The sequence below is a fragment of the Ceratotherium simum genome, chromosome 11 (assembly GCF_057802395.1).
Source record: "Ceratotherium simum simum isolate JZ-2026a chromosome 11, ASM5780239v1, whole genome shotgun sequence".
In the NCBI taxonomy this organism is placed as follows: Eukaryota; Metazoa; Chordata; class Mammalia; order Perissodactyla; family Rhinocerotidae; genus Ceratotherium; species Ceratotherium simum.
In genome coordinates this window covers 17,118,815-17,144,875 of record NC_141910.1, presented here as the reverse complement: position 1 = coordinate 17,144,875, position 26,061 = coordinate 17,118,815, and the positions used below count along the sequence as shown (strand labels likewise).

Genomic DNA, 26,061 nt, shown 5'->3' with positions numbered 1-26,061 from the left:
CTTGCTCGGTACCAGGGCAAGCACTGCTGTCTCTAATTTACAGATGAGAAAACTGTTCAACCTTTGTCAACCCACTGGATTAAGTGACCTGCCCAAGGACCTAGGATTAGATCATGACAGAGCTGGGATGATGTCTGCTTCTGAATCCCAGCCCAGCTCTTTCCACTCATCACTGCCCTGTTCCATTGGGTCATAATGAAAAGCATACGGCAATACAACTAGAGGAACTGGGTAGATTCCAGGAGTTAAAAGTCCCTGCATCAGAGTTTCAGTAAATGATGGCACATGAGGCAATTAGGATTACTTAATTGAGGAGCTACTGTTCTGCTGTTAAATCAGCTATCGTTGATTCCAAGTTTCAGGGACTCCAATCCCCTGCAGCCTGCAGAGATGCTTCAGAGAGCTGAGGGTTAACTGATGGCCAGGACTCTAAGGACATTTGATTATGATGCACTTGAAGGTCCAATAAATTAGTAATTTGTTCAGATTGAATCTGATGGAAAAGGGAAATTCAACTCTGTAGATGTGTTAAAACACACAGATGTGGCGTGTTTTAAGAAATGCTTTGGAGGAGGGCTTCAAGTAATGAAAGTGCAAAAATGGTTCTGAATAAGGAAAACAGTCCATTAGAAGGTACCTTGAAAATGCTACAATAATACTTCGAAGAGGCATCAGGAAAAAAGGTTTTCAGGGGCCAGGAATGTCTCTTTGGTTTTTTTTTTTTTTGGTATTGAGACGGATTCTATGGTTGGTTTTAAATATTCCTCCAATTAGGTTCCAGGTTTGGAGAGGATTTATCAGGCCCGGTGTTAGTTGGCAGAGCTAGCTACAAATTGGAAGATTTGGCATATGGGTCAAAAATAAAAATAAATAAGGCAAAAGTGTTTTGTTTTGTTTTGTGTTTCTGTCTGGGTCAGCCAAGTAATTACATCTTATTTCCTTAGCTGTGGGACCTGGTAAAACTCAGTGTCAAGCTGAGAATAGAATCCAGGAGTGCTGGAGGAAGGCACCCGTCCTAAGATAACCTGTAATTATCTGCAAGTGCTAAAGGACTCCCAGTGGTCCAGGAACAAACTCTGGCACCCCTTAGCGAGACTTGGCTGTCACATAAATGCAAATGCAATTTGCTTTATGCTAATTTAGAACGTGTGTCTATTTTTGATGTGTGGCCAAGAGACTGGGTTTCACCTCTCCCAGCCATTACTTGGCAACAAAAGACAAAGTGGGTATGTGGACATTTCCTGATATATTTCTCAGACATGCCAGGGTCGTACTGAGAAAAGTAATGAAATTTTTTCAATTTGGCTGAGCTGATTCTTTCATTCATTTGGCATAAATATGTTCTCAATTCCAATCACAAGCATGCACTCCATTAAAGGCATGGATAAGACAATGCCTATTGCAGGCAATGTCCTGTTCTGGGAGCTGCAAGGAATGTAAAAGAAGAGGAAGCAGTCCCAGACTATCTGCTTTTTAGGCAGAAGGACATTAAAAGGACTCCAGGCAGCCAAAGCTACAGGCTCCAGTGAGGATTTGGGGCAGGGGGCTGATGAAGTCAATTTTAGATCAATAAGGAGAAGAAATAAGTAATGTTTACTGAGCCCTTGGTCCCTGCCAGACACTGTGGCAAGCGCTTTGCCTCTGTGATCCCGTTTAGTCTTTACAACCACCTAAGGTCAGCACAGTCATGATCACCATTTGACATGTGAGGAAACTGAGGTTTAGAAAGGCTAGCCAAGGTTACTCTAAGTGGTGAAACTCAGCCTCAAACCCCAGCCTCTCTGACTCATGATCTACGCACAAAGATGAAAAGAATCTAAACATGCAAAAGAACATCAGATCAGTCAGGGTAGGTCAGGTTATGGCTGTGGTAACAAACAATCCCCCAAATCTCAGTCATACAAAAGAACAAAGGTATAAAACCTTGTTTGTAATCTCTGCCTGTGCTGCATGTCTGATGAGGGCCAGCAGGAGCTCTGCTCATGGTAGTTGTTCTGGAAGCCAGACTGCTGGAGACTCCTTCTTAACACCAGCTTCCACCATCATGGCTACAAGGGAAGAAAATGGTGGAGGGTCTCTGACTGGCAATGCAATTCTGCTGCTAGAAATGGCACGCCTCCTTCCACCCACTCACAACCCATTGGTCAGAACTAGTCACGTGGCTTCACCCTATGGAAAGTGGGTGAAAAAATGTCATCCTCTTCCGTATCTAAAAGGAAAAGAGAGCCACATATGTTGGATAGTAACTTTTAGTAAAGCCTCTACTACAAACCTGTAATTATCCACTGCTTTGGCCTGAGTAAGCAAGAAAGGAGTAGTCGCTGAGGGAGGGTAAAGAGATAAGACTTCTGGAAAAGGGTCAGATTTGAGCTAGGTCTTAGATATATTCATCAACCTGGAAGTACTATCAGACATGACAGTTCAAATCTGCCCATGAGGCAGTGATGGCTCCTGCTCTTTTCCTCCCTTCCTCATCCCTCTCATACTTTAGATGAAACATTCAGTGCAGTGGGCAGATGATTAAATTATATTAAATGGCAGGTAGAAATGGAGATTAGATGCTTCCCTGCTTTCTAAGTATGACATGAATATATTGGAAAGCTAAGAATCTCTTTTTCCACAGTTTGTGGAATATGAGGGAATATGAAAGGCTGGGAAGGGAGAACAGCTCCTGGAACACTGCAGTGGCTCAGCCGAGAGGATGCCCATATATCGCAGAGGCTGATTCAGAGTTTGAATCAAGAGCATCTGGGCTCCAATCAACGTGTTTCTCAATGGGGGTGCTTTGGCATTTTCAGTGGGACAATTTTTCACTGTGAGGGACTGTAGGATGCTTAACATTTCTGATCCTTACTTTGTAAATATCATTAGCCTTCCTGGTTATTGTGACAACCAATAAATAAATGCCTCTACATTTATATCTAAATGCCTTCCTGTGAGATGGTGCCACCCTGATTGAGAACTCCTGACTGAAAGATTGCAGGGTAGAGCAAGGCATGCCAGTGATGCTGATTTTTAACACCCTAGGACTATATCTGAGCAGGAGGAGCATTTGTCTAGAGAAACAAGGAGGAAGGCTTTAGTGATAAGAGGGCCAGTGGAAATTGTAGACCTTGGAAATGAATATGGTAAACCAGTGGTTATCAACCAGGGGCCAGATCAGAACCTCAGGGGGCTAGGGCAGGCATATATAGTTTGGAAAAGCTTCCCAGGTGCTCCTGATGTGGTTCTTTTCCTCCCATAGTAAATCGTAAGACTGAACAGGAAGACAAGAAAAGCTGCCCCATAATGATGGCCTTTCTCCTTATGGTGAGGGTGTAGCTGAGGCAGCAGACACCTCAGAGCCAGACACCAAGCAGAGTTCTTAATTTTAGACGATGGTAGGAGAAGCCCAATATGATATGGAAGAGGAAGAGTGAAGGTCACAGATAGGCGATGCTTTGCCCTTCAGTGTTGCTAGGTCCTGCCATGTGTGCATACGCATATAAGCCATGGTGTTTTCTAGGACAGTCCTTTGTTCCCTTTCTCTCAAGACTCCATGCGTGAAATGTGCCCCAGTGCCTCACGGGAATGAACTGAGGCTCAAGCACAGGGGTTAAGAGAGCCAACTTCAGAATCAGGCGTCTCCAGCTTCAAATACCAGCTCAGCCTTTCACCAAGCTTTGTGAGCTTGGGCAAATTATTTAGCCTCTCTGTACCTCAGTCTTCTTATCAATAAAATAGGTGTTAAAATTTCTGCCTCGCAAAAGTGTGGTAAAGATTAAATAATATTAAATTAAAACCTTTAACGAAGCATTTGGTGTATGTGAGTGCCCAGATGATAGATGGTAATGGTGATGATGGTGGTAGTGGTGGTGGTAATGATGGTGGTATGGTGATGGTGATGAGGAGGATGGTGGTGGTGGTGGTGATGGTGATGATGGTGGTGGTGGTGGTGGTAATGATGGTGGTGTGGTGATGGTCATGAGGAGGGTGATGGTGGTGGTGGTGGTAGTGGTGATGGTGGTGGTGGTGGTGGTGATGGTGATGATGGTGGTGGTGATGGTGATGATGGTGGTGGTGGTGGTGGTGGCGGCGGCAATGATGGTGATGGTGGTCATTACCCCTAGAGAAAGAAGATGTGGTCCTCTAACAAAAGACACGTCCCTAGATTCCAAGCAGGAGTGCCTGGCTACAGTAAGGAATACATCAAGTCAATTAAGTACTTATCAAACTATGCTAAATTTGTGGAATTACAAAATGCCTAAGACATGTCCCTGGCTCTCAGTGATTTCACAGTTTAGTAGACGAGACAAAGGGCTAGGGAAACAGAATTGGTGAAATAATTAATTTTGGTTGAGATGAGAGAGGCTTAGGAGACTTCATAGAGGGGGTAACTTTGGATCTGGAACTTGAACACTGAGCAGGATTTTGTCAGGTAACAATGTAAAGAAAAAAATTGCTGGCAAAGGCACAACATCTAGGAAAGCAAAGTGATACTTTCTCTTTGTGATGTAAGCATGACAGGGAGAGTGACAGGAAAAGGATCTTCAAAGAGTGGATTTTTTCATATCATCAGTAGGTTATGAGAATAAAGGTTTTCAAGGACAAAAGTGGCAAACTCATGTATGTGTTTTCTATATATACATATATGTCACTTATTCTTGTAGTAGGAATGAGGGAGAAAAAATAAATGAAGTTGAGAGGAGCAGCAGGACTTGAACAATTGGATGTGAGTGAACAGGAGAGGAAAGAGTTGCGAGGAGTAGGTTTCAGAAGGAAAGAGGAGTTTAGTGTCGATGAGTTGAGTCTGAATGTGTGGGACATTTGGGTGGAGTCGTTGAGTAGGCAGTTGGATTTATTCTCTGGAACTGAAAAATAAAGACTTGAGAATTTTTAGCCCAAGGGTAGCAGTTGGAAATGTGGATATGGATAATAAATAATATCGAGATAACATCAAGATAATATCAGGATGAAAAAATGTCAGGAGGTGGAGTTTAAAGAGGAAGATGGCCAGAGTCCAACCTAGAGGAATTGCGGACAGGAACATATGGGCCAAAGAAGAAACTCTACTAAACAGAGCTGAGAAGAAGTTGCCAGAACAGTCGGAAGAGAGCCAGCAAAGAATTGTACCACTGAGGCAAGGAGAGAGAGAATTGCAATGGAGGGATGGTCAGTTAGATGTTTTCCCCCTGAAATCATCTCCTCTATTTCTAGTCTTGGTGAACAATGTCACCATAAACCCAGCCACTGAAGCCAAAGATCCAGGAGTAATCCTCTTTCTTGTACTGCAAGGCCTGACAGTATCCACTCCCACGTCTCTCCTGTGTCTACCCCATTCTCTGCCTTGTCATTGCCTTAGTTCAGGCCGTTTCTCGTCCAGTTCCCTCAAGTATTCTCTAAATTGGTCTCCTTACCTCCTTTCTTTTCTCTTCCTCCTACCCTTTATCTCAACACTGATACCAAATTGATCTTTTTAGAACACAAATCTAATCTTGACATCATCTTCCCCAACCCTCTAACCTTTAAACACTTCCAAAGCTCTTTTAGGCTAAAATTTAAACTCCTTAGCAAGGTATTCAAGAGCCTTATTGCTCAAGCCACTAGGTATTTCCCTAGCTTGTTCTCTTACCTCATGCCACACCCTCGTCATTTCCAACAAAACTGTACTCTGCAGTTCCCTGAACTAACCCACACCCTCTCTTGTCTTTAACTGTAATACCCTTCGTCACCACTCCCATCTTTACATAAATGATGCCCTCTTAGCCTTTGAGACAATTACCAGTGCTTGTTCCCCTCTCATCACTAGTTGTAGCCTCTCTGTGGTACAAAAAAATTAAGAACAATCATGTCTCTGCATTATATCCTCATTCAAAATCCCTTCCTCGTTCAGAATCCCTCAACCCCATTACAACTCATATCCCATGATAAGCAGTGGAGTGATCCATTATCAAGAGATGGAGAGGAATAACCCTTGGTGTTTGTCCCCTGGGGTCTCATTCAGTGGCCTTGTCTTCTTTTTCTCAGACTCTGATGATCAACCATATAGAGCTTCAGTTAATAAGTACCTGTAGGAACCACCTGGAACAGGGCTTTCCCTGTTGGGAAAGGATTATGATCAGAATCTTAGTCATCTTGCCATCATTCCTTACATAATAGGTAATGCAAATACCAAGTTTATGGAAATTATGTAGAAAATCAAAGGGAAGTATCCTGACTGTAACAATACACCGGCCACAATAATAAACAATATAAGGTAAAAGGAAACACAAGATGCCATTAGACATCATAATCTAATCATAAATAAATAAATGTATGGCCCAGGATATTCCTGGCCTATACTTGTTGTCCCAGTATAATTATTAATAACATTCTACTTTACTCTTGAAAGTATCTCAGTTTGGATTTTAAATTACATGGTCATCATTAACCGTCATAAAAGACAATATCAAAGCAATAAAAGGAGAGAGAATCGAAGGTCAAACAGGTAAAGCACCCGTACACTTTATTCCATAAAAATGGGCAACTAGTTCGGCACTCCTGATTCCATTTAAGTGCCCCAGTTTTAAGCTTTTCCTAGTATCCCCACACCCAAGTTCCCATAACAATTGTGGAAATTCTGTAGTGCTTCTCACTATCTTAGCACCTAATACGATGAATTGTGATTGTACATTTCCTGACCCCTCCATGGGGAGGCAGTGTTGCATAGGTGTTAAGAGCACGGGTTTAAACTCCAAAAAGGAGACTCTATGAGCATAGTGTTTAGACTAAGAGCATGGTCTCTAGAGCCAGACCACCAAGTTCAAATCCCAATCCTACCACTTACTAGCTATGTGACCTTAAGCAAGTTACTTAACCTTTTTGCGAACTCAATTTCCTCATCTGTAACAAAAGAGATGATGGTATTACCACATAGGGTTGTTGTGCCCAGAACAGAGTCCTACGAGCATACAGGAAGTGCTCATTAGGTGCTAGCTATTATTATTACATGGCAATAAGTGTAAAGTTCTCAGCACAATGCCTGTTGCTTGGTAAGTACTCAGTAAATGTCATGTTGTAATTATTAATCTTTATAGATTCTAAACGACCTACCAGGCATTCAAAAATCTGTTTGCTGAATCAATAAATATTGTCTGTTGTATCTATACATACTACAAATACCTCCAGCAAGATGAGAACTGAGAAAGGCTATATGCTTTAGCAGTAATAAAGGCACTGGTGACTTTTGGAAGTGCTGTTTCAGGGCATTGTAAATGTAGAAACTAAAATTTAATGAGCTGAGGGGCTTAGTGGGAGATGAGAAAGGAAAGAAAGTTTGTTTATGACTTCTGTAAAAGAAGCTGAACACAGACAGTTAGCTTCTCTCTCACTGCCTCCCTCACTCTCATCTATAATTGCCCCACCCACCACCCAAAAGAAAGGCTTAAGGAGGCATCTGGGGGAAGCCTGCATCAGGTCCAAAGACTAAGTACAGTAACACTAACATGCAACACACTGGTAAGTAATTTCACTAGAAACAAAGCAGATGGGCTGAGTTTCAAGGTCAGCCAGGGTCTACTTTCAACTCTGCTGCCAAGTTGTAAAAAAACATGTAGAGGAAGAATCTGAGGAGCCCCAAGGACAAGCCCAAATCTGGAAGTGAGTTTGAAGTAAAGGGTGGGACATAAGAGAGATGAGAATCATCTCCTTGGAGCCCAGCTGCCATTGTGCATCAGCATCATGCACAAACGGCTGCACTGGATAGTCAGAGGGGAAATTTTACCACAAAAGAGAGAGCCCGTGGACACCAGGCAACTTCATGACAGTGATTCTGTCCAGCATTCCTGAGTCCTCCCCATAGATCCTGGGCCTCCAGGAAAATGGCAGAGTTCTGTCTTTGATTATGTGGATGCAGTAGGGATCAGGAATGAGGTCAGGTACAGCACAATGTGAACCTGGAGTAGAGATGAGGCCAAAAAACCCTATGTATGGCAAGCTGGAATTGGTGTAACCACGTCCAAAACAAACACACAAACCTTGCAAGGATGAAGTTCCTCTGTGGGAAAGGATGAGGGTCTATTGCAGTCTCCACTCTCCCCTAATTTATGGAACAATAACATGAGCTTACTTTAGCTTTCAAGACCACCCTCTTCCCCCAGATTAAGTTCTTAGAGAAGTTTATAAGTGTGAGATGATGCAAAAAAAATACTATTTGGGAAGCAAATACCAGACCTAGTTACACTTTCCCATATTCAAGGATGAAAATAGGGCCTACAAAATTTTAGCAACTTAAAATAAGTGATTAAACAAAATTCCTGAGGTGAAAGAGGAACATATTTATGGAAAGAATTTTCAACAGCAAAAGTCTATTTTAGCACCATATGTTTTATGATTTCAATGAAGTTAAATAAATTAAGAAATTTGTGAAACTGGAGATAAAATATGAAATGAAAAGTAAAGAGACCTAGAACAATTAAGGAGACATAAAATAATATGGAAAAATGTAAAGTCACCTGAGAAACAGTAAAGAGCAGAACTGACAATGCAGAAAGTGAAATAAATGATGAAGGCATGTCTGAGAAATTCTCATAATTCTAATTGGAAAATGAGTTAGATGAAAGCGATGAGAGAGAAGAGGATAAATCATGAATGGCAAAAATAGATATCCAATATACCAGATAATTTGGGTTGCTAACGAATAGTCTAGAAGAAACATTCAAAGATATAATACAAGAGAACTTTTCTGATTTAAGAGAAACCTGAAAATGCAGATTGAATAGGCTCATCAAGTAACAACCAAAATTAATTAATTAATTAATTAAAAGAGGCTAATACTTAGATATATCCTGGTGAAAATTTTTAATTTCAAAGACAAAAGAAGAATTTTATGAGTGGGAAAAAAAAAAACAGGTTACCTACAAAGGTTCTGCAACATTAAATGGTGGAAAATTTTGATGGATAAAATTTATGACCTAAAATATTATACCTAGCCAAGATGTCATTTACATGTGAAGAAAATAGAGACATTTTCAAATAGATATGAATTCTTCTAAAAAGGGATGTAGGGACAATTTTCTTCAAGAAATTACCAAAAAAATAAATCAAAGTTTTAAAAAAAAAAAACCTCTGAAATTTAATGGTTATTATATAAAAGAAGTGGCAATGACCATTGAAGCCATTTAAGCAAATATATTTCTAATTAGTGTTTTCAGTAAATTTTGACACTATGTTGCATCAACAAACAAGAACAGTCTGCCATAAGCAAGCAACAAGCTGAAAATAAGCTTTTGGGGAGAAAATATGCTATTTCTGAATATTCAGATCCATTGGAAGCAATGACCACCACACTGAATATTGCATAAAGTAAATTCAGTTCATCAGAAGACAGTCTGAGAAACTTTTCCCAGAGCTCAAGCAGAAAGAATATAGAGATTAAAATTATGAGATAAGAGATAAGGTAATACAATGACTAGGAACAGGATATCCAATATATAAATACAATAAAAATCCTAGGAAGAGAGAACAGAACATTTACAAAAGATACAATAATAAAATATTATTTTTCTTAGCTGCAGAAAGATTAGGGTCTTCAGATCTAGAGGACTTACCAAATACTTAGACTAATTAATTTTTTAAAGGATCCACTACTTACACAATCTTAGATATATTCTTAAAAATATAAGATTAAACAGACATGTCTACATTCTTCCAAAAAGGAGGAAAAAAAGGCTTCTCCCCCCCCCCAAAAAAGAGAAACTCAGATCGGCTTTAGATTTTTTTTTTTTTTGGTCTACAACATTATATGCTCAAAAAACTCACAATAATTATAGAGTCAAGTGAAATGTGATATTTAAATTCCTTAACTAGGCTTCCTCAGACATAACAAAAATTAAAAATGTATACTATCCACATACTCATTGAAAAAAATCACTTGAAAATATTGACATCAAAATGGAAAATGTATTGGAAATAAAATATAAGAAAAAGACATGGTATAAAAGGAACTGAAGTAATGGCCTCAGACAAGTTAAGTCATAATAATGTTATCAATGAGGTTACACAGCAAAATACAAAACTTAAAGAATGGATTCTCAAAAGAGAAAATGAAAAATGTAAAATTTTTATACAAGATAGAAAAAATTACTCATACTACATTTACATAAGCAAAAAAAAAAAAGTAGTGTATTTCTAGTCCCAGACTCCTCTTTTCTTCCTCCCAAGTCCACTGGGTAGTTAGAAGGGATGGAAATCCCTACATTTTGAACCAAAGTGATAATAACAGTCCAATGTGGTGATTTTTAAAAATCTCTTCAAGTGAAATGCTCAATCTTTCAGATTTTGCCCTCCCCCAATAGGATCTGGACATTTGAGGGGGACTAATTCGCCCTTATCAGGGTGTCCTTTGGTTTTGGACCAGTTGGTTCATAGAAAGTTCTACCACATCTTCAAGGAACAGAACATTTCAATATTAGTTACTTCTTACAGAAAATAGAAAAAGATGGAGAGTTTCTCAATTTATTTTAGGATGCTAGCATGTATCTGGTAGATAGCAATATCTACCAAAGATAGCATATTCATATACAAAAGTTCCAACCAAATTTAAATAAAAACTTTAAATCCAAAATCAAATATTATTAAAACAAAACTAACAGTATATTAAAAGAATAATATACCAAGAGCAAGTAAAATTTTTGCTAGGAATGCAAGGGTGCTTTAATATTTAGGAAATGTATTAAGATAGCTCATATTTATTTTGACCACTAAAGATGAAAAATCAAATTATTTTCTCAGCAGAATCTGAAAAGACATCTCTCTGAATACTTAAGCATTCGGAGGATATAGAGCATATGAATAATAATGAGGTTGATTTAATAAATATATTTTAAACCCTATACCCCACAGAGAATAAACTTTCCTTTCAAATGTCCATGAAATATTTATTAAGTCACAAAGAATGCCTCCATATGTATCCCAAGGCACAATTTTTCCAGTCTACATTCTCAGTGATAAACAGGAAATGAATAGTGAAAGTACACTAAAACCTTAACTACCAGGAAAAAAAATATATAGATTTTTAAATTATCTTGTCATGAGGAAGACGGAAAGAAAGTCACTGGCTAGGACGCAGCTTGGCAAACTATGTCCTGCAGCCTGTTTTTGTAAATAAAATGGTGTTGCAGCACCACCTCACTCATTTTGTTCATGTTCTCTCAATGGCTGCTTTTGTGCTGCAGCAGCAGAGTTGAGTGCCTAGTTGCCGCGGAGACCATACAGCCTTCAGAGCCTAAAATATTTACTGTCTGGCCCTCTACAAAAAGATTGCTGCTCCCTTGACTAAGAAAACATTTGCACTCCAATAGAAAATGGGCAAAGAGGATACCAGGGTCAGCTTCGTGGGCGTGGGACCCGTGCAGTCGCCCAGGGACCCCCACGTAGTTTAATTCTCTGCTGTCGCCATCTTGAAGTTCCTAATGATTTTTGAACAAGAGGCCCTGTGTTTTCATTTTGCACTGGGTTCTACAAATTATGTGGCTGAACCTAATTGATACTCAATGTTTTTAAAACAAAATCACATGGACGATAAATATGAAAAAAAATCTATGGCTTATAATTAAATATATCCAAATAAAAACAATAATGAAAATCCATTTTCATCTATAAAACTTACCGATATTTTAGAAAGGGCTAATCCCAAGTGTGGGTGAAGGGCAAGAAAAGGAACACTTCCCACCTTGCTCCTGGGAGTTGAACAATCATGACAGTGGGAAGTGAGTACAGTGGCCACCATGTCCTGCATGGTCTCTACGTTCCAAGCAGGACCCTTCACATCTTACAAATGTTGGGTTTAATCCTCAAAACAATCCTTAGGAGATAAATACTATTATCCCCATTGCATAAAGGAGGAAGCTGAAGTGTAAGAAAGTGAAACATCTTATTCACATGTCACCCTAGTAAGTAGAATAGGAGTTTAAACTCCCATAAGCCACCACATCGGTGCTCATAATAGCTGGTCTGAACGACCTCAAGAGTCAATTGTCCCACATTTCCGGGGAGGGGAGGCAATTTGGTCATAGGTATCAAAAGTCTTAAAATTTTGTATAAACCCAGAGAGTCTACTCTTAGGAATTCTTTTAAAGCCAGTATACAGAAATGGCAGTAATCACAAACATATGTGTCCCAGAGTAGGAAAAAAAAATATTCTCACTATACTCAGATATGTAGAAGATAATTTAAAGCTGCTTTGCTTCTCCTCAAAAGACACTCCTGCTGGTGCAGGTGTGTTGAGAGTGTAAGGAGGCAACTTTCTTCCAAACTGGAAATCAGCCTAGTGCAAGAATTTAAACACTCAGTAAATTGAAGTCTTTTAAGTTTGCCCCCCCGCACACAGTTCTCGCTCATATGTCTGTGTGTTTGAGGGGGGTTTATTGTCTCTTTGAGGCATGCACATGAAGGGGTCCTCTGACTTCCATGGCAGCCACAGTACCATCCCTGTCTGATCACGGTCACCTGGCAAGCATCCACAGATCACATTAGTGGCTTTGGCTGGTGACCCACGGATCTCACTTATCACGTCTTGGTGTGCATTTCAATTATGGGAAATACCTCCCGGGCAGCTAAATGATTGTTTTCTTAACAACAATTTTGTTTTGAATTTTCACCAAAAGTACCAAGAGTTGATATCAGAAAATGTTTTTAGGTTTTCCTTGGTATGTGTGTGCATGTGTGTGCATGTGCATGCACACGTGTGTGTATGTGTTGGAAAAGGTGAATTAGTGGAGATATTTTGCTGTAATATTTTGCTATAATATCTTTTTGATCATGATCCACAAGAAAAAATACAATTTACATCTTGACACAGTATATATATATAACACTTACATGTAATTGACCAAAAGTGTCACATAGCATTTCTGTTACAGTATGCAATACATCTTGATATTTCTATTCTATTTCATTTTTTTAAAATGTTGGCAACATCCCACCAAACTGATTTCCCAAAGCGCTAATAAGTTGCATTCTACAGCTTAAAAGTCATTGTTTTCATAGCCATCAGTTAGATTGACTAAAGGAGAAATTCCTCACAAGTCAGTAGGGTGGGGCTGGGCATCCTGGACTGGGGCCTTCATGACACAGACAGGAGGGGGGTGGATAGCCCCATACTCAAAGTACAGTGCTCAGTGGCTTGGTTTCGGTCTACACTGGTGTCTGAAGAAGTTGGAGTGGAGGCAAGGGTTGAGGTCAAGCTTTTTGTGCAGGAGGGAGGCTTGGCCATGACCCAAGTCAGTCATAGGAGGACCAGGGCTGAAGGCCTGGGCTGGGTTAGGGTTCCAGCCAGCTAGGGTGCAGTGTGGAAGGCTAGGAAGAAGGAGAGGAAGGCCAAGGAAGAAGTTGGGGGGCAGGGAAAGGGGGCCAATGAACACGGGGCCTTTTACTAATTGCTAATCTCACTTGGTGGCGCCTGAGGCTGTACCCTTCCAGGATTAGCTGGGGACCTGGGTGGGTCACTGAGGACATCAGTGACTTCAGCTGGGTGGGGCTAAAGAAAAGCAAGGAGTGACAGTTTTATAATTTCCAGCCTTAGAGCGACTCTGCTCTTCTAGGATTAAGACTCTTGGCTGATGGTTCCAACTGCGAGCTCTCTTTTTTCCCTTTCATTTTATTCTAATCCATGTGCAAAAGAAGGGGGGACAATTTAAACTCAATTTGGCCCACTTGATTCTTTCTGACTCTGATTGTATTTGTGGCTAATGGAAAGAGCCTGTGTTTTCTAAGGAGCTTAACCACAGGGAGATTTGGAAACTCACATAAACACAAAAGAATGTAGTTCAGAAAACAAATCAGAACGAGACTCACAGTTCTTATTTTGCTCCTACTCTTTGTATATTAGACCCTTGGAAGTAATGGAACAGTATTCTGAGGGCAATGCCAGATTCTGTGCAAAATCCCTCACTGGGAACACACAGTGAATGCAATGTCACAAAAATTTGTTAACCTTACCATGTTCCAAACACTGGAGAGGCCATAGAATAACAAAAATAATTAAGAAACTCTGGAGCTGCCCCCAGCAGTTACCTTCTTGGGGACTAGTAGTGAGGACTGTTGGCTTTGCCCCACTGTGGTCTGGGGAGCCATTCTCAAGGCCAACTCAGAAGGTGGTGTGAGGAAGCATTGACTCTGATTTTGAGTGGACCCAGGTATTTTGAATGAATCTTCAAGCACAGAACTCTGTAGGACTGTGTTCAAGCAGAATTCCTGGGAGGCTACTTGAATTCGAAATTTTGCTGAGATTTATACTTGCGGGAACTAAGGCATAAAATCCCAAGGAGGGCCTGAATCTTCCACGCTGTCCTGATACCCAGCTGGCCCATGGAAATTTTCAGGGGCTAGAATTGTATTTGAGTAGGGATTTAATTGAGTCAACTATCAAGTACCTTTCACATGCACTGATTTTTAGAACATGAGCATTTCAACTCTCTATGATTATAGTTTGCCCAGCAATTGTGTATTAAAAGCAACTCCAAAAATACAATCCACAACAGAGTCCAATGGAACATTTCCCAATACTACTCATATTGGGGCTAAGAGGGAGTTTTTATTTCTGCCTTAGAGCTTTGGTAACAATGGCTGGGTAAACTATTACTGCCTGAAGAGAACATCAGGACTCCATCGTTAAGTCTTAAACAGGTTGGCATGATAAATGAGATATTTCATGTATTGTAGGATGGAGAGAAACTGGAATTGGATCCACCATCTGCCTCTTCCCTAATCGACACCCTATTTCTCTTGCTTGTGACCAGGAGTCCACTTAGGTCCTCCAGGTTGAGAGGAAGCCAAGGATCTGAACATGGACACACCATCCTAGGTCGATTATTCTGAGTGTAGCTACTAGGGCAGATTCATAACCAGAAAATCAGTTTACAAGGCAAAGTGCAGGTGAGACATGCATGTTTTGACAGAAAGTCCAAACTGAGTCAAAGACCCAGCATAGCTATCCCTACAGGAGAAGGGTAGGAGTCTGGTTGAGGTCCCAGGGGCTGGTTTCCAGAGGCCCGATGGATGAGGTATTTAGAGTTCAGGGTTAGGACATCCAGCTGTGGCCAATGGGTGGTGGTGAGGCAGGGGAAAGGACTAGCACCAGGCAGGCAAGCCTGTTGCTCCTGGGAATTTGGGTTAAAGAGATATGAATAGCATCCCCAAGAAACTTACCTCCATGCTAAAACCGTAAGTAGCTGACGTGGGGTTCTCTCCTTTTCCAAGGGGTGATTTGATGTTGGGGTAGGACAGAGCATGCATGTGTGTGTTAAGAAGTCTCAGTAATAAGAACTGGAAGGATTCCAAGGTGCAGATCTAGATAACCCTACATTCCTCTGCCCCTTTAGTAGCTGAGGCCCTTTGGGATCCCATGGTAACAACCCAGAGAAGACAAAGCCAGTTTGGCTCTTAGAATCCCAGATGGTTATGTTCACCCGGATGCTTGAGGGAACAGGCTATGTACATCTCAAGTGTGTCCCAAAAAGGATATATTTTGGTCAAGGCTTATATAATTGTATAAAGAATCATTGTGTGAGGGGCCGGCCCGGTGGCTTAGTGGTTAAGTGCACGCTCCGCTACTGGCGGCCCGGATGCGGATCCCGGGCACGCACCGACGCACCGCTTCTCCGGCCATGCTGAGGCCATGTCCCACATACAGCAACTAGAAGGATGTACAACTGTGACATACAACTATCTGCTGGGGCTTTGGGGGAAAAAAGGAGGAGGATTGGCAATAGATGTTAGCTCAGAGCTGGTCTTCCTCAGCAAAAAGAGGAGGATTAGCATGGATGTTAGCTCAGGGCTGATCTTCCTCACAAAAAAAAAAAAGAATCATCGTGTGATATATGAAACAACAAACCTCAAAAATGACAGGGCAATTATTAGCAGAGATGAGACGGAAGAAGCAAGCCTATCAATACCTCCTCCACTTTTATCTTAGGGATCTCATTTTATTTTCTTCTTGAGAAAATACAGTGCTTGCCCATCAGCAAGAAAGTTTTCCAGCTAGATCTAGACTCTTCTCAACACCCAAGGATATTCCTTGGATCGTTCCTTATTTCTAGCATCAACAAATCAGATGAATACCAAAATCGTATAAATTTTACATGTCAGTCAGATAGAAGAATAGTGAAAATGAAATGTTTTAAGACAAAAGAAAGCGTGAATTATCATTGGGTGACCCTGTTTAATAAGTAAAGGAATGCAAATTGATATGTGGCTGTAAAGTAGGGCCAATCCTTGATAACAAAGAAATAGTAACCCAAAAAGGATTTACTCCAAGCTACTGCTCCTTAAGCAGAGAGCCAAGAATAGTCTCCCAATTCTAGTTCAAGTCCCTCTTTCACCAACACTTTGCCTCCCTCCCCAGTTTAATTCTCTCACTGCAGGACTTGTTTACTGCTGGACTTGTTACTGAGGGGATAGGAGAGGTGTGGGGATTCCTCTCTAATCATTAGGCATCTTACACTACCCCTCAGTAACCAAAATTTCAGGTAGTACTTGTTGTGGTCATATGGACCAAAACACAGCATTGCATTTCAGAAGTGGGCACAGATGACCAGTGTTCAAGGAGACCTCGTGATTCCAGTGGAAAGGAGTTGTAGGATTCTGGATTGGACTATGGCTTATGTCATGTCTTCTGAGGCACCTATGCAGCATTGGACCATATCTGCTAGACCCTCACCAGGACCCCCAGGACCAGAGCATCTACCCCCTGGCTGAAGGAGAGCAGCCAGGACCAGTCTTTGAGATTTGAAGTATACAACCGAATCCTGTCCAGGAGGATGGCTGGGATTCTAGTAAAAGGGGATTTCCGAAGCTTTAAAAGCCCAGAGCTAGGATATGCAGTTCTGGTGAGCTCTTGGGAGACTCCCAGCTACCACTGAGCTCAGAGATCTATTGTTGATGATTAGGTAGGCCCAATCCCAAGGATCTGTGCTCTAGAATCATTGACCCATCCGGGAAGGCTCCTTAGGTTCACATAGGGTCAAAGAATTGGCTGGAGCCATCTGCGTTCCAAACCCAGGATGTTTATCTAAATGAGGGCGAAAGAAGTGATGTCCAACTGGCAAAAGATCAGGAGGCTTCCTTGAGCAATAGAGCCTTCTCATTTCCATGCTCTTCTTCCATTCAGCAAACAGGTAGATGCTGGAGGGGCAAATATCGTTAAGACTCTCACAAGGAGAGCTTGAAAAAAAAGTGATTGCAATCCAATATCAGAGATGACTAAGAGATATACACAGTGCCCTGAGAGCGTGAGGCAGGGACAATGAGCCCCATCTGTGTTGATCAAAGGCAACAGGCAGGGACTGAGTTGAGTCTTGAAGAATGAGTAGGAGTTTGTCAGTGTAGACATTGAGTGTCCCAAGCAGATGGAATGCGTAGAAAGGCTGGGAGACTGGAACAGAAAAAGTTTATTGGAAAGGGTTTATTTTTGACATGAGGGGCTCCCACCCCCTCCTCATCCTGATCCCTTTCTCCAGCTCTCCGGGTCCTCACCGTCCGCCCGGGGCTCCATGCTGCTGCCACATGAAACTGCTCCCTGCTCCCCACACAATTGTTAAATAGGCACTTCTATATTCACTAGAGGAGTTGAATGTTTTTTCAAATGCTAATTTATCATCCTTCAGGGAATTGCCTGTTCTAATCTTTTGTCTATTTTTCGACTTTTTGACTTTTTGATATTTACTTGTACCAGTTATTTACATATCCTAGACACTAATCTTTTTGCCTTTTATATTTGTTGCAGACATCTTTTCTCACTCTTTTCTTGTCTTTGAACTTGTTTATGGTATATTTTTGTCATTCAGAATTTTAGGCACTTCAGGCAGTGTGTCTTAAAAAGCAATTCCTACTTTCTGTATCTGGTTGAAGAAACACTTCACTAACCTGACAACATAAAAATCTCCTTCTATAATTTGCCCAATGAATTTCAAGTTTTGTTTTTCCCACTAGGGAAAACATACATCTAGGGGAAAATAATTCTAGGGTTACATTTGGTATGAGATAGTCATGTAATTGGTTTTTTCCAATTAGGAATCCATTGTCACAGCATCATTTATTGAAAAGTTTATTCCCTCTCCCCAATTTGAATCACCTCTTTCACTACAGAGCAAGACCTCACATAGGCTGAGGTTTGGGTTCTCTATTCTATTCCATTGACTCTTCTGTTTTATCGTGTATTATGCATATGGAGTCATTATATCTGATAGGGCAAGCTTTCCAAATTTACTCGTGTTTCATAATTGCCTTGATTACTTTTACATCTTTAATCTTCATTTCATTTTTAAAGTCAGTTTTTGAGTCTCACAAAATGTCCTTTCAGAATTTTTCCTAGAATTGAAGGTATAGATTAACTTGGGGAAGTGAGATAGCCTTATGACATGGAGTCTTTCACTGTATAACCATAATATATTGTATCACTTTTGTTCAGGTCAGACAGACATATCATTTGTGGATATGTGGCAGAGAAAAATAAATACTCCTCATAGAGAAGGAATACGCTCAACCAGAATGAGAATTCTTAGGAATATTACACCGTGAAAAAGAAGGCATAAAATCTACTTTGCACGGATTCATCTTAAATATCTATAGAACAGTCTGAAACAAAGAAAAATTAGAGAAATAAATAACTCTCTAGAAGCTAAAATTAAGGTAGATGAGTGCATAAAAAATAAAAATCATCTGAAACCAGTGGAAAATGTTTGCAGTACAAAATGTCAGAGCAGAAGGAGCAAACTCTAACCTCAACGGTTATTAGAATGACAGGCAGAAATGCAGAGCTGAAACAGGTCCTTAAGTGAAAGGAAAGAGGCATCAGAGCTACGGAAAAGAGGGAGTTAGACTAGAAAAACCTAATAGGCAGTCACTGCAACAGATTGAGCACTAGCACTATGGGAAACACTTATCAGGTGAATTGAAGTGTTCGTAAGCGGTATCAGTGAAAAAGAAGTTAACCTTGGGAAATCAAGACGCCCCTTCCAACTCTAAAATGCTAGGATTCCATATGTCCTAGAGAAACAGTCTCCTTCTTTTTTCAGTAAGAGGATTCCTTTTCAATATAGTTGAAAGGCTGTATAGTTTTTCTTCTTTTATGTATTAGTATGACCAGTTACATTAGATTTCTTAGAATGTTGAACTATCAGTACACTCTGAAATAGACTTCACCAATTAATTAATTACTATTTTGGATTCCTGCTGGATTAGTTTTGATGATATTTTAGAGATTTTGCATCTATATTTATGAATGAAATTGGACTCCTTTTTTGTTGTTGTTGTTTTTTTTTGTTTGTTTTTAAAGATTTTTTTTTTTTATTTATTTTATTTTTTCCCCCCAAAGCCCCAGCAGATAGTTGTATGTCATAGCTGCACATCCTTCTAGTTGCGGCATGTGGGACTCGGCCTCAGGATGGACGGAGAAGTGGCGCCTCGATGCGCACCCGGGATCCGAACCCGGGCCGCCAGCATTGCAGCGCGCGCACTTAACCACCAAGCCACAGGGCCGGCCCTGGACTCCTTTTTGAGGAGGGAGATTTGTTTATCTTTGTTTGGGCATCTAGTTTGTGCTAATTTCATTTAAATGAATTGGAATAATTTTTCTTCCCTAATCAGAGGAATAATTTAAATAGCACAAAAATAACTATTTCTTAAATATTTGAAACTAACTTGTGAATCTATTTGGGCCGAGGATTTTTTTTTTTTTTTTTAGTGTCTAAGTGTGTGGAGTGGGCATGGGAAGGAGTGGGAGGTGGAGTGGAGGAAGTTCTTTAACAAAATTTTTAACAGCTCTAACATTAAGTCTAAAGGCCCTTTCAAATAATTTCCAAGGTTATAAAAGTTTCAGATAATGAGCCCAGTTAACAGATAGGTCAAATGTAAAGCAATAGAATATGAAGAGAGATAATATAAGGTAAAGACACATGAACACCTGCTAAATCAACATCTGCTTTTGTTTCCTAGATCAGGAAGTGTGCTGCACCACTGGAATGAAATCTATTACTTTGTGGAACAGCTGGCTCACAAATTCATCAGGTGAGAGACACAATATGTATTTCTCTGCTATGAGTAAAACCAGCTTATGTTTGCTATTCTACTAATTACTGACTACTTTAGGGATGCTTTTGGACGAAGGTAGACTCTCAGACCTTGGAGTCTTTACTTTGACTTTACTTTGTTTTAATCTTCACCATATATTAGAGTAACTTTTGGCTTCATGTTTTCAGAAGGAACCCAATTTGGTTATAAGAGCAAAATTTTAACTTTCTCCCTCTCTTGTTGAATAATATATTCTTGTAGAAGGATCATTAACATTTTCTTTCACAGTGCATCACACTGGGGCAATTGACTCATTCTAGCTGGACTCGTGTGTGATATGTTGGATCAACTCATCCTCGTTTGCCCAGAACCTTGGCAGTTTTAGCACTAAAAGTCTCACATCCTTGGAGCTCCCCTCAGTTCTGGGCAAACCATGACAGTTGTTCAGCCTAGCTATGTGCCCTATCAGGTAGAATCCTCTGAGCACTCTCAACACCACTTTCTAAGGGAGGACAATGCAGTTTTGAACATCATCACTATAAACATTGCAGGGGCCTTGGAGGTCTTACTTTCTAGTAAGTGTAGACACCCATTAGTAAAGGAAAGGAGGTCATTTTACCCTCCCTGGGTACAGCCTTTAAGGGATAATACAATTGTGATAGCTTTCATGGGTGTGTTTGAAGCCAGTTGTCAAGATCTTTGGTACAATTGATCTGATGACTGTAAATTTTATCATAGCTCCACTCCTGCTGGATCGCCTCGTAGAGTCTTCCAGCCAATATGAGTAACCATAAACTTCTTCTTTGAATAAGGTTCTGCATCTCAGGCTACAGATTGTCCTGCAAGACCAGGGTTATGACAAATGTATTCCCTCCAAATTCAGTTACTGGTCTCAACATGTTACCTGCCTGCCTGATTGGAGGGAAAGGGTTAGCAGGTGTCCTCTCTGCCACGCCAAAAATTGGAAGCAGCAGCAGCAAGCATCTAAACCCAGAAGAATGGGAAAAACAGATGCTGAGAGGAGGGAGGGGAGAAAAAAGTAGAGGGAAAAGAAATAAACAAATACATGAGTGGTATTAAAAACAAAATATTTAAGAGAATCATAGAAACATAGAATTGAAAGGCACAACTTCCTAACATATCCTAAGAAGCATTCACTAACCCTCAACTTGAATAGCTCTGGTGAGAAATTGCTGCCTTTCAAAGCAAACAGTCCAATAGTTGGACAATTCCAGTTTCCAGAAAAGTCTTTTTTTCATTGAGCCAAAATGTCCTTTCCTGCACTCTTATCCATTGGTCCTTTGGAGATATAAAACAAATCTGCCTCTAGACACTTGACAGTATCTGCTATGTCTCTGCTGCTCTTCTCATCTTCTGTTCCCTCTGAAGCAGAGGAGTCTGGTGGAAAAGGCTTTAGAGTTAGGCAGATGTGGATTTGAATCCAAGCTCCATTGTGCAACAATAGCAGTTTACTCACCTTGGCTGAACGCTAGTTTGCGCATGAGGATTGTAAGAGAAAACATGTGCCAACCAACTAGCCCAAACCTGGCTTAGAGTGGGCATTCAACACTTCTCTTTCCCAGTTCCTTCAGGAACTGCAGACTCTTCACCATCTTGAAATCAAAGAAAGTTAGAGGTAGGGCTGGGGCTACCTAAGAGACCACTTAATCTACTCCTCACATTTTATAGATGAAGAAACTGAAGACCAGAGAAGTTGACATGTCTTAATCCAGACCATGAGGCACTTTCCTCTGGTCCTCCTTGGCTACAAACCCCCTCATAGTGGGGCACCAAGAGGTTACTGTCATGCAAACTCCAAGAGGCAGGGACTGTATTTTATACCTGCAGCCCCAGTGCCTGTAACAGTGCCTGACACATAGCACATGCTCAATCAATATTTGAATCAGTGAATGATTTTTGTTTACTCACTTTAATAGTCTAGGCAGCTGTTACTTCAGGGGGGAAACTCATTTTATAACAGTGGCTGATGCCAGTACCAATATATCATTTATAATTTCAGTGGGATCCTTGAAATTTCAAGTCCATCTATTTTTCTTTGTTCTGACTCCTTCCCATTTTCCTAATAATGATTCTAACTTCTCACCATTTTCTTTGAGCCCCCAACCTGCGCCTCATTTACTACACCCGTTTACTCTCAGCAACGAACGTCACCTTCTACTTCCCCAAGAACGCGGAGAATAGCAGACAAGTGATTACCTCAAGTTCCAATCCTACTCCTAAAAGATGCATGCACGTTCTTCCCATCCACCTCTGAGATTCAAATATCCCCCCTGTTTAAGAACAACCCCTCCATTTCAGTCCATTTCATCCCGTTGTCTCCAGTCTCCTCTGGGTCTTTGTCTCTCTCTTGTATTTTTCTCTACCTTTCCTCTGGCTCCATTTCTACTGACAATAGACATAAATTAATCTCTCCTGCCCCTCATCTGAAAAACACAAGCAAACAATGAATCTCCTGACCATGTCTTCCTATAGATACTAACCTATTTCTTGACTGGTTTCTCACTCAAATATCTTTAAAGACTTGCTGTCTCCATATCCTTACATCTCATCCATTCCTTAACCCACTGCCATCTGGCCTTTGTCCTCACTCTCCACCTGTTTGCTCTCACCAAAGTCGCTAAGTGGTATCCTAAAGGAAAGATCCAGTGAGCTCCTTGCAGTGCTTATTCTGATGGATAAAGGGGCTTAGTTTAATTCAGACTTATCTCTTCTTGAAATTCTCTTCTCCACAGGCTTCCCCTTCTCCTCTCATCTCATGACCTGAGCCAGGCTTTTAAATGTCAGTGTTGGTTCTAGATTTGGCTCACTTCACTTCTCACTGCTAACACTTTCTGTGAACAACTTTACCCAAATCCGTATGCTGAGAACTCCCAAATTATGTCTCTAGCCCAGACTCATATACCAATTGCCTCTTGGAGACCTACATTTCCCGCATTTCAAGTTCATCCTTCCCAGAGCTAAACCTTATATAAAGGAGGCAGTATAATACAGTAGTTAAGAACCCAAGGTCTAGAATCAGAACGCTTTTTTTTTTTTTCGTGAGGAAGATCAGCCCTGAGCTAACATCCATGCTAATCCTCCTCTTTTTGCTGAAGAAGACCGGCTCTGAGCTAACATCTATTGCCAATCCTCCTCCTTTTTTTCCCCCAAAGCCCCAGTAGATAGTTGTATGTCATAGCTGCACATCCTTCTAGTTGCTGTATGTGGGACGCGGTCTCAGCATGGCCAGAGAAGCGGTGCGTCAGTGCGCACCCGGGATCTGAACCCCGGGCCGCCAATAGCGGAGCACACGCACTTAACCACTAAGCCATCGGGCTGGCCCCAGAATGCTTTGTTTTAAGCCCCAGATCCACCTCTCTCTCATTGCATGACCTTGGGAAAAATTACTTTATCTTTCAGAGTCTCAATTTCCTTTTGTGGAAAATAGGAATAATAACAGTACTGATCTTATAAAGTTGTTCCAAGTTTAATGAGATAATACATGCAAATCACTTACAGTAGTGCCTGGTGCATAGTAAGCACTTGATAAGCTTGGGCATTATTATATTAGTATGATCATTATGATTGTTATTATTATCATTTAGGACATAATGTCCTGCTGGCCCAGCACTGGTGAGGTAGTAGCAGGCAGCGTGGGGTCATGGACAGAGAACCCAGGTCTGTTTCAAGGGACCAATATTCAATTTATCAGGTATTGCCTGGGCTCCTACCAAGTATTAAACACCATGCTAAGGGTTTCCAAAGATGTGTTAGATGTTTTGTCATGAAAGTTGACTTTATCCTGGAGGCAATAGGAGCCACTGGAGGTTTTATAGCAGATAAGTGAAAAGATTTGAAGTATATTTTAGGAAAATAATTCTAGAAGCAATGTGAAGAATGAATTGGAGCAAAGAATGATGATAGGCAAGGTCACCAGCAGGAAACAATTGCGATGGTCAGACGAAGGAGGGCAAGGTCTTAAACTAAGAGATGGAAAAGGGGGGCAGGTTTGAGAAACGTTCTGGGAAGTGGGAACTATAAGATTCAGAATCAGATCAGGTGTAGGAGTTGATTGCATTGTGAAGAAAGAGGCTGATGCTATGATGGATGAACCAGTTGGCCACCCAAACAGAGCCTCCCAGGATGGCATTTCATTGGTGAATCCACTAAGTCTGACAGTCCATCTTGCAGACAGAGAAACATGTTTGGTCCTCAGCTGAGAGTCGTTCTGTTTCCCAGGGTGTGGATTGTACATTGACAAAGCTCCTAAGCATTGCCGTATAAAAACCATGCCAATGTCTTCATTAATAATGAGAAGCATAACTACCAAGTGGAATAGATATTCTTGTGGCTCATCAGCACATTCTCTCCTTATAGGATAACCTCCTTGGGAAGCCAAGTAGAAATTAAAAGTTGATGGTGATACTATTTTCAGAACAAAAGGAGTTTGTTGTATGATCTTAATGGCTGATGGCATCAAGCTGCAACAGCCTGAGATACTCTCTTCATTATAGAATACACCCAACTACTGTGGAGTCACTATCAAATTTTGTCTATCGGGATCCCCCTTTTTATAGACACCTTGCAGACTAGTCCTCTTCTAGGGACACACTTGTTCAGACAAAGCACAAGGCAGTGATGAATTTTAGCTTTCTTACTTGTGATCCACACACACTGTGCGATGGTGTCAAGTCAGACGCAGCCTGCAGAAAGACAAAGAGAGTCATTTCTTTGGTCCATGGCTTGGAGGGTGCTGCTGGCTAAGTACTTGCAACACCGGCTGTGGGGGCTCCCTTGGGTTGTAGGATCAGCTCTGGCAGCTGTGATATAAAGGGAAGAACAGGGAGGAAGCCTAGAAGGGATTCGCATTTCACAGTCTTTCTATCTGCCCTGATAGAATTTCTTTTCCTTTCCAGCCCACAGCTACGAATGTCCTTTATTGTCTTCTCTACTCGAGGAACCACCCTAATGAAGCTAACAGAAGACAGGTAAGGATGCTCCTCATCCCTGTCATTTAAAGCACATCTTTTCCTGAGTAGTTCTGATATTTCTGCCCTAGGGTCAACCTTGACCTGTCGATCCTTTTAATCTAATATTTGTCTCTTTTCTCTTAAGCCTTGATCTTTAGACATTGACCCATCTGCTAGTTTGCTCTGACTTTGATAGAATTTCTTGATATTGATAGAAATTTTGTAAATGACTGAATCATGTTAAGGCAAATCTTACATTTGATTGGTGACTTGGTCTGCTAATTTGGAGCAAAACGTTAGCAAACCAAATTCTTAGGGGACTATATTTTCCTTTATTTAATATTTAAATAGGTAATATTTAAATTAAATTACCTTCATTTAAATTTCCTTTATTTAAATAAAATTTAAATTATTATTTTGTAGATTAAGGTTTCAAAGATATAACAAGTGCACTGTGAGAGAAGTAAGAATTTGAAATAGTATCATCCGTAATTACCAAGGCAGGGAATAGAAAGAGAGGGTTTATGGTAGCACAAAATAAAAAGAAGTTTGAATCAAGTGTGGAAAAATGTTATTGACATAAAGGATTAGTTACACTTAGCTTAACAAAAATATTATTTTGGGTTTTACCACTTGCAGATGAAAACTAACAATAACAGAGACATGTCCTTTGCTCGTCGTCAGGATGGTATATACTGGGAGTAGAGACGACAGTTCGTTCCTAAATTAATGATGCTTTGTCCACTTTTTATAAAGTGACGTGGTCCACCTGAGAGAAGCACCATGTGGGACCATTGGCAGATTTATGTATGGACATGTTGGGAAAAGAGAAGGAGAAATGGCACATACAGGAAGGGTGTGAAGACTTTATTCTATAATAACATTCTTCTTCTAGAAATGAAAATGGGGCTAACAGCATAGAGTAAGGTTTTCTGGATTTTGCACTGACACAGCAAATCTGAGCTAGTCTCCATTTTTCTCCATGTCTTTGTTTCCCATCTATAAGAGTACTTTGTACCATATAGAAGTTTTACAGTGCTGTTACGCCTTTAGCAATACCTATTAT

The 26,061-nt window shown here is 40.6% G+C and overlaps 1 protein-coding gene across 1 annotated transcript in view; it reads left to right on the top strand.

Annotated features, from left to right (window-relative positions):
• The window catches only part of ANTXR1 (ANTXR cell adhesion molecule 1), a 221,384-nt gene that overhangs the window by 5,316 nt on the left and 190,007 nt on the right, over positions 1–26,061 (top strand). Inside the window, exons 2-3 of the mRNA XM_004435592.3 lie at positions 19,951–20,022; positions 24,942–25,013. Coding sequence (XP_004435649.3) covers positions 19,951–20,022; positions 24,942–25,013 — 144 coding nt within the window. The remainder of the gene's footprint in view (positions 1–19,950; positions 20,023–24,941; positions 25,014–26,061) is intronic.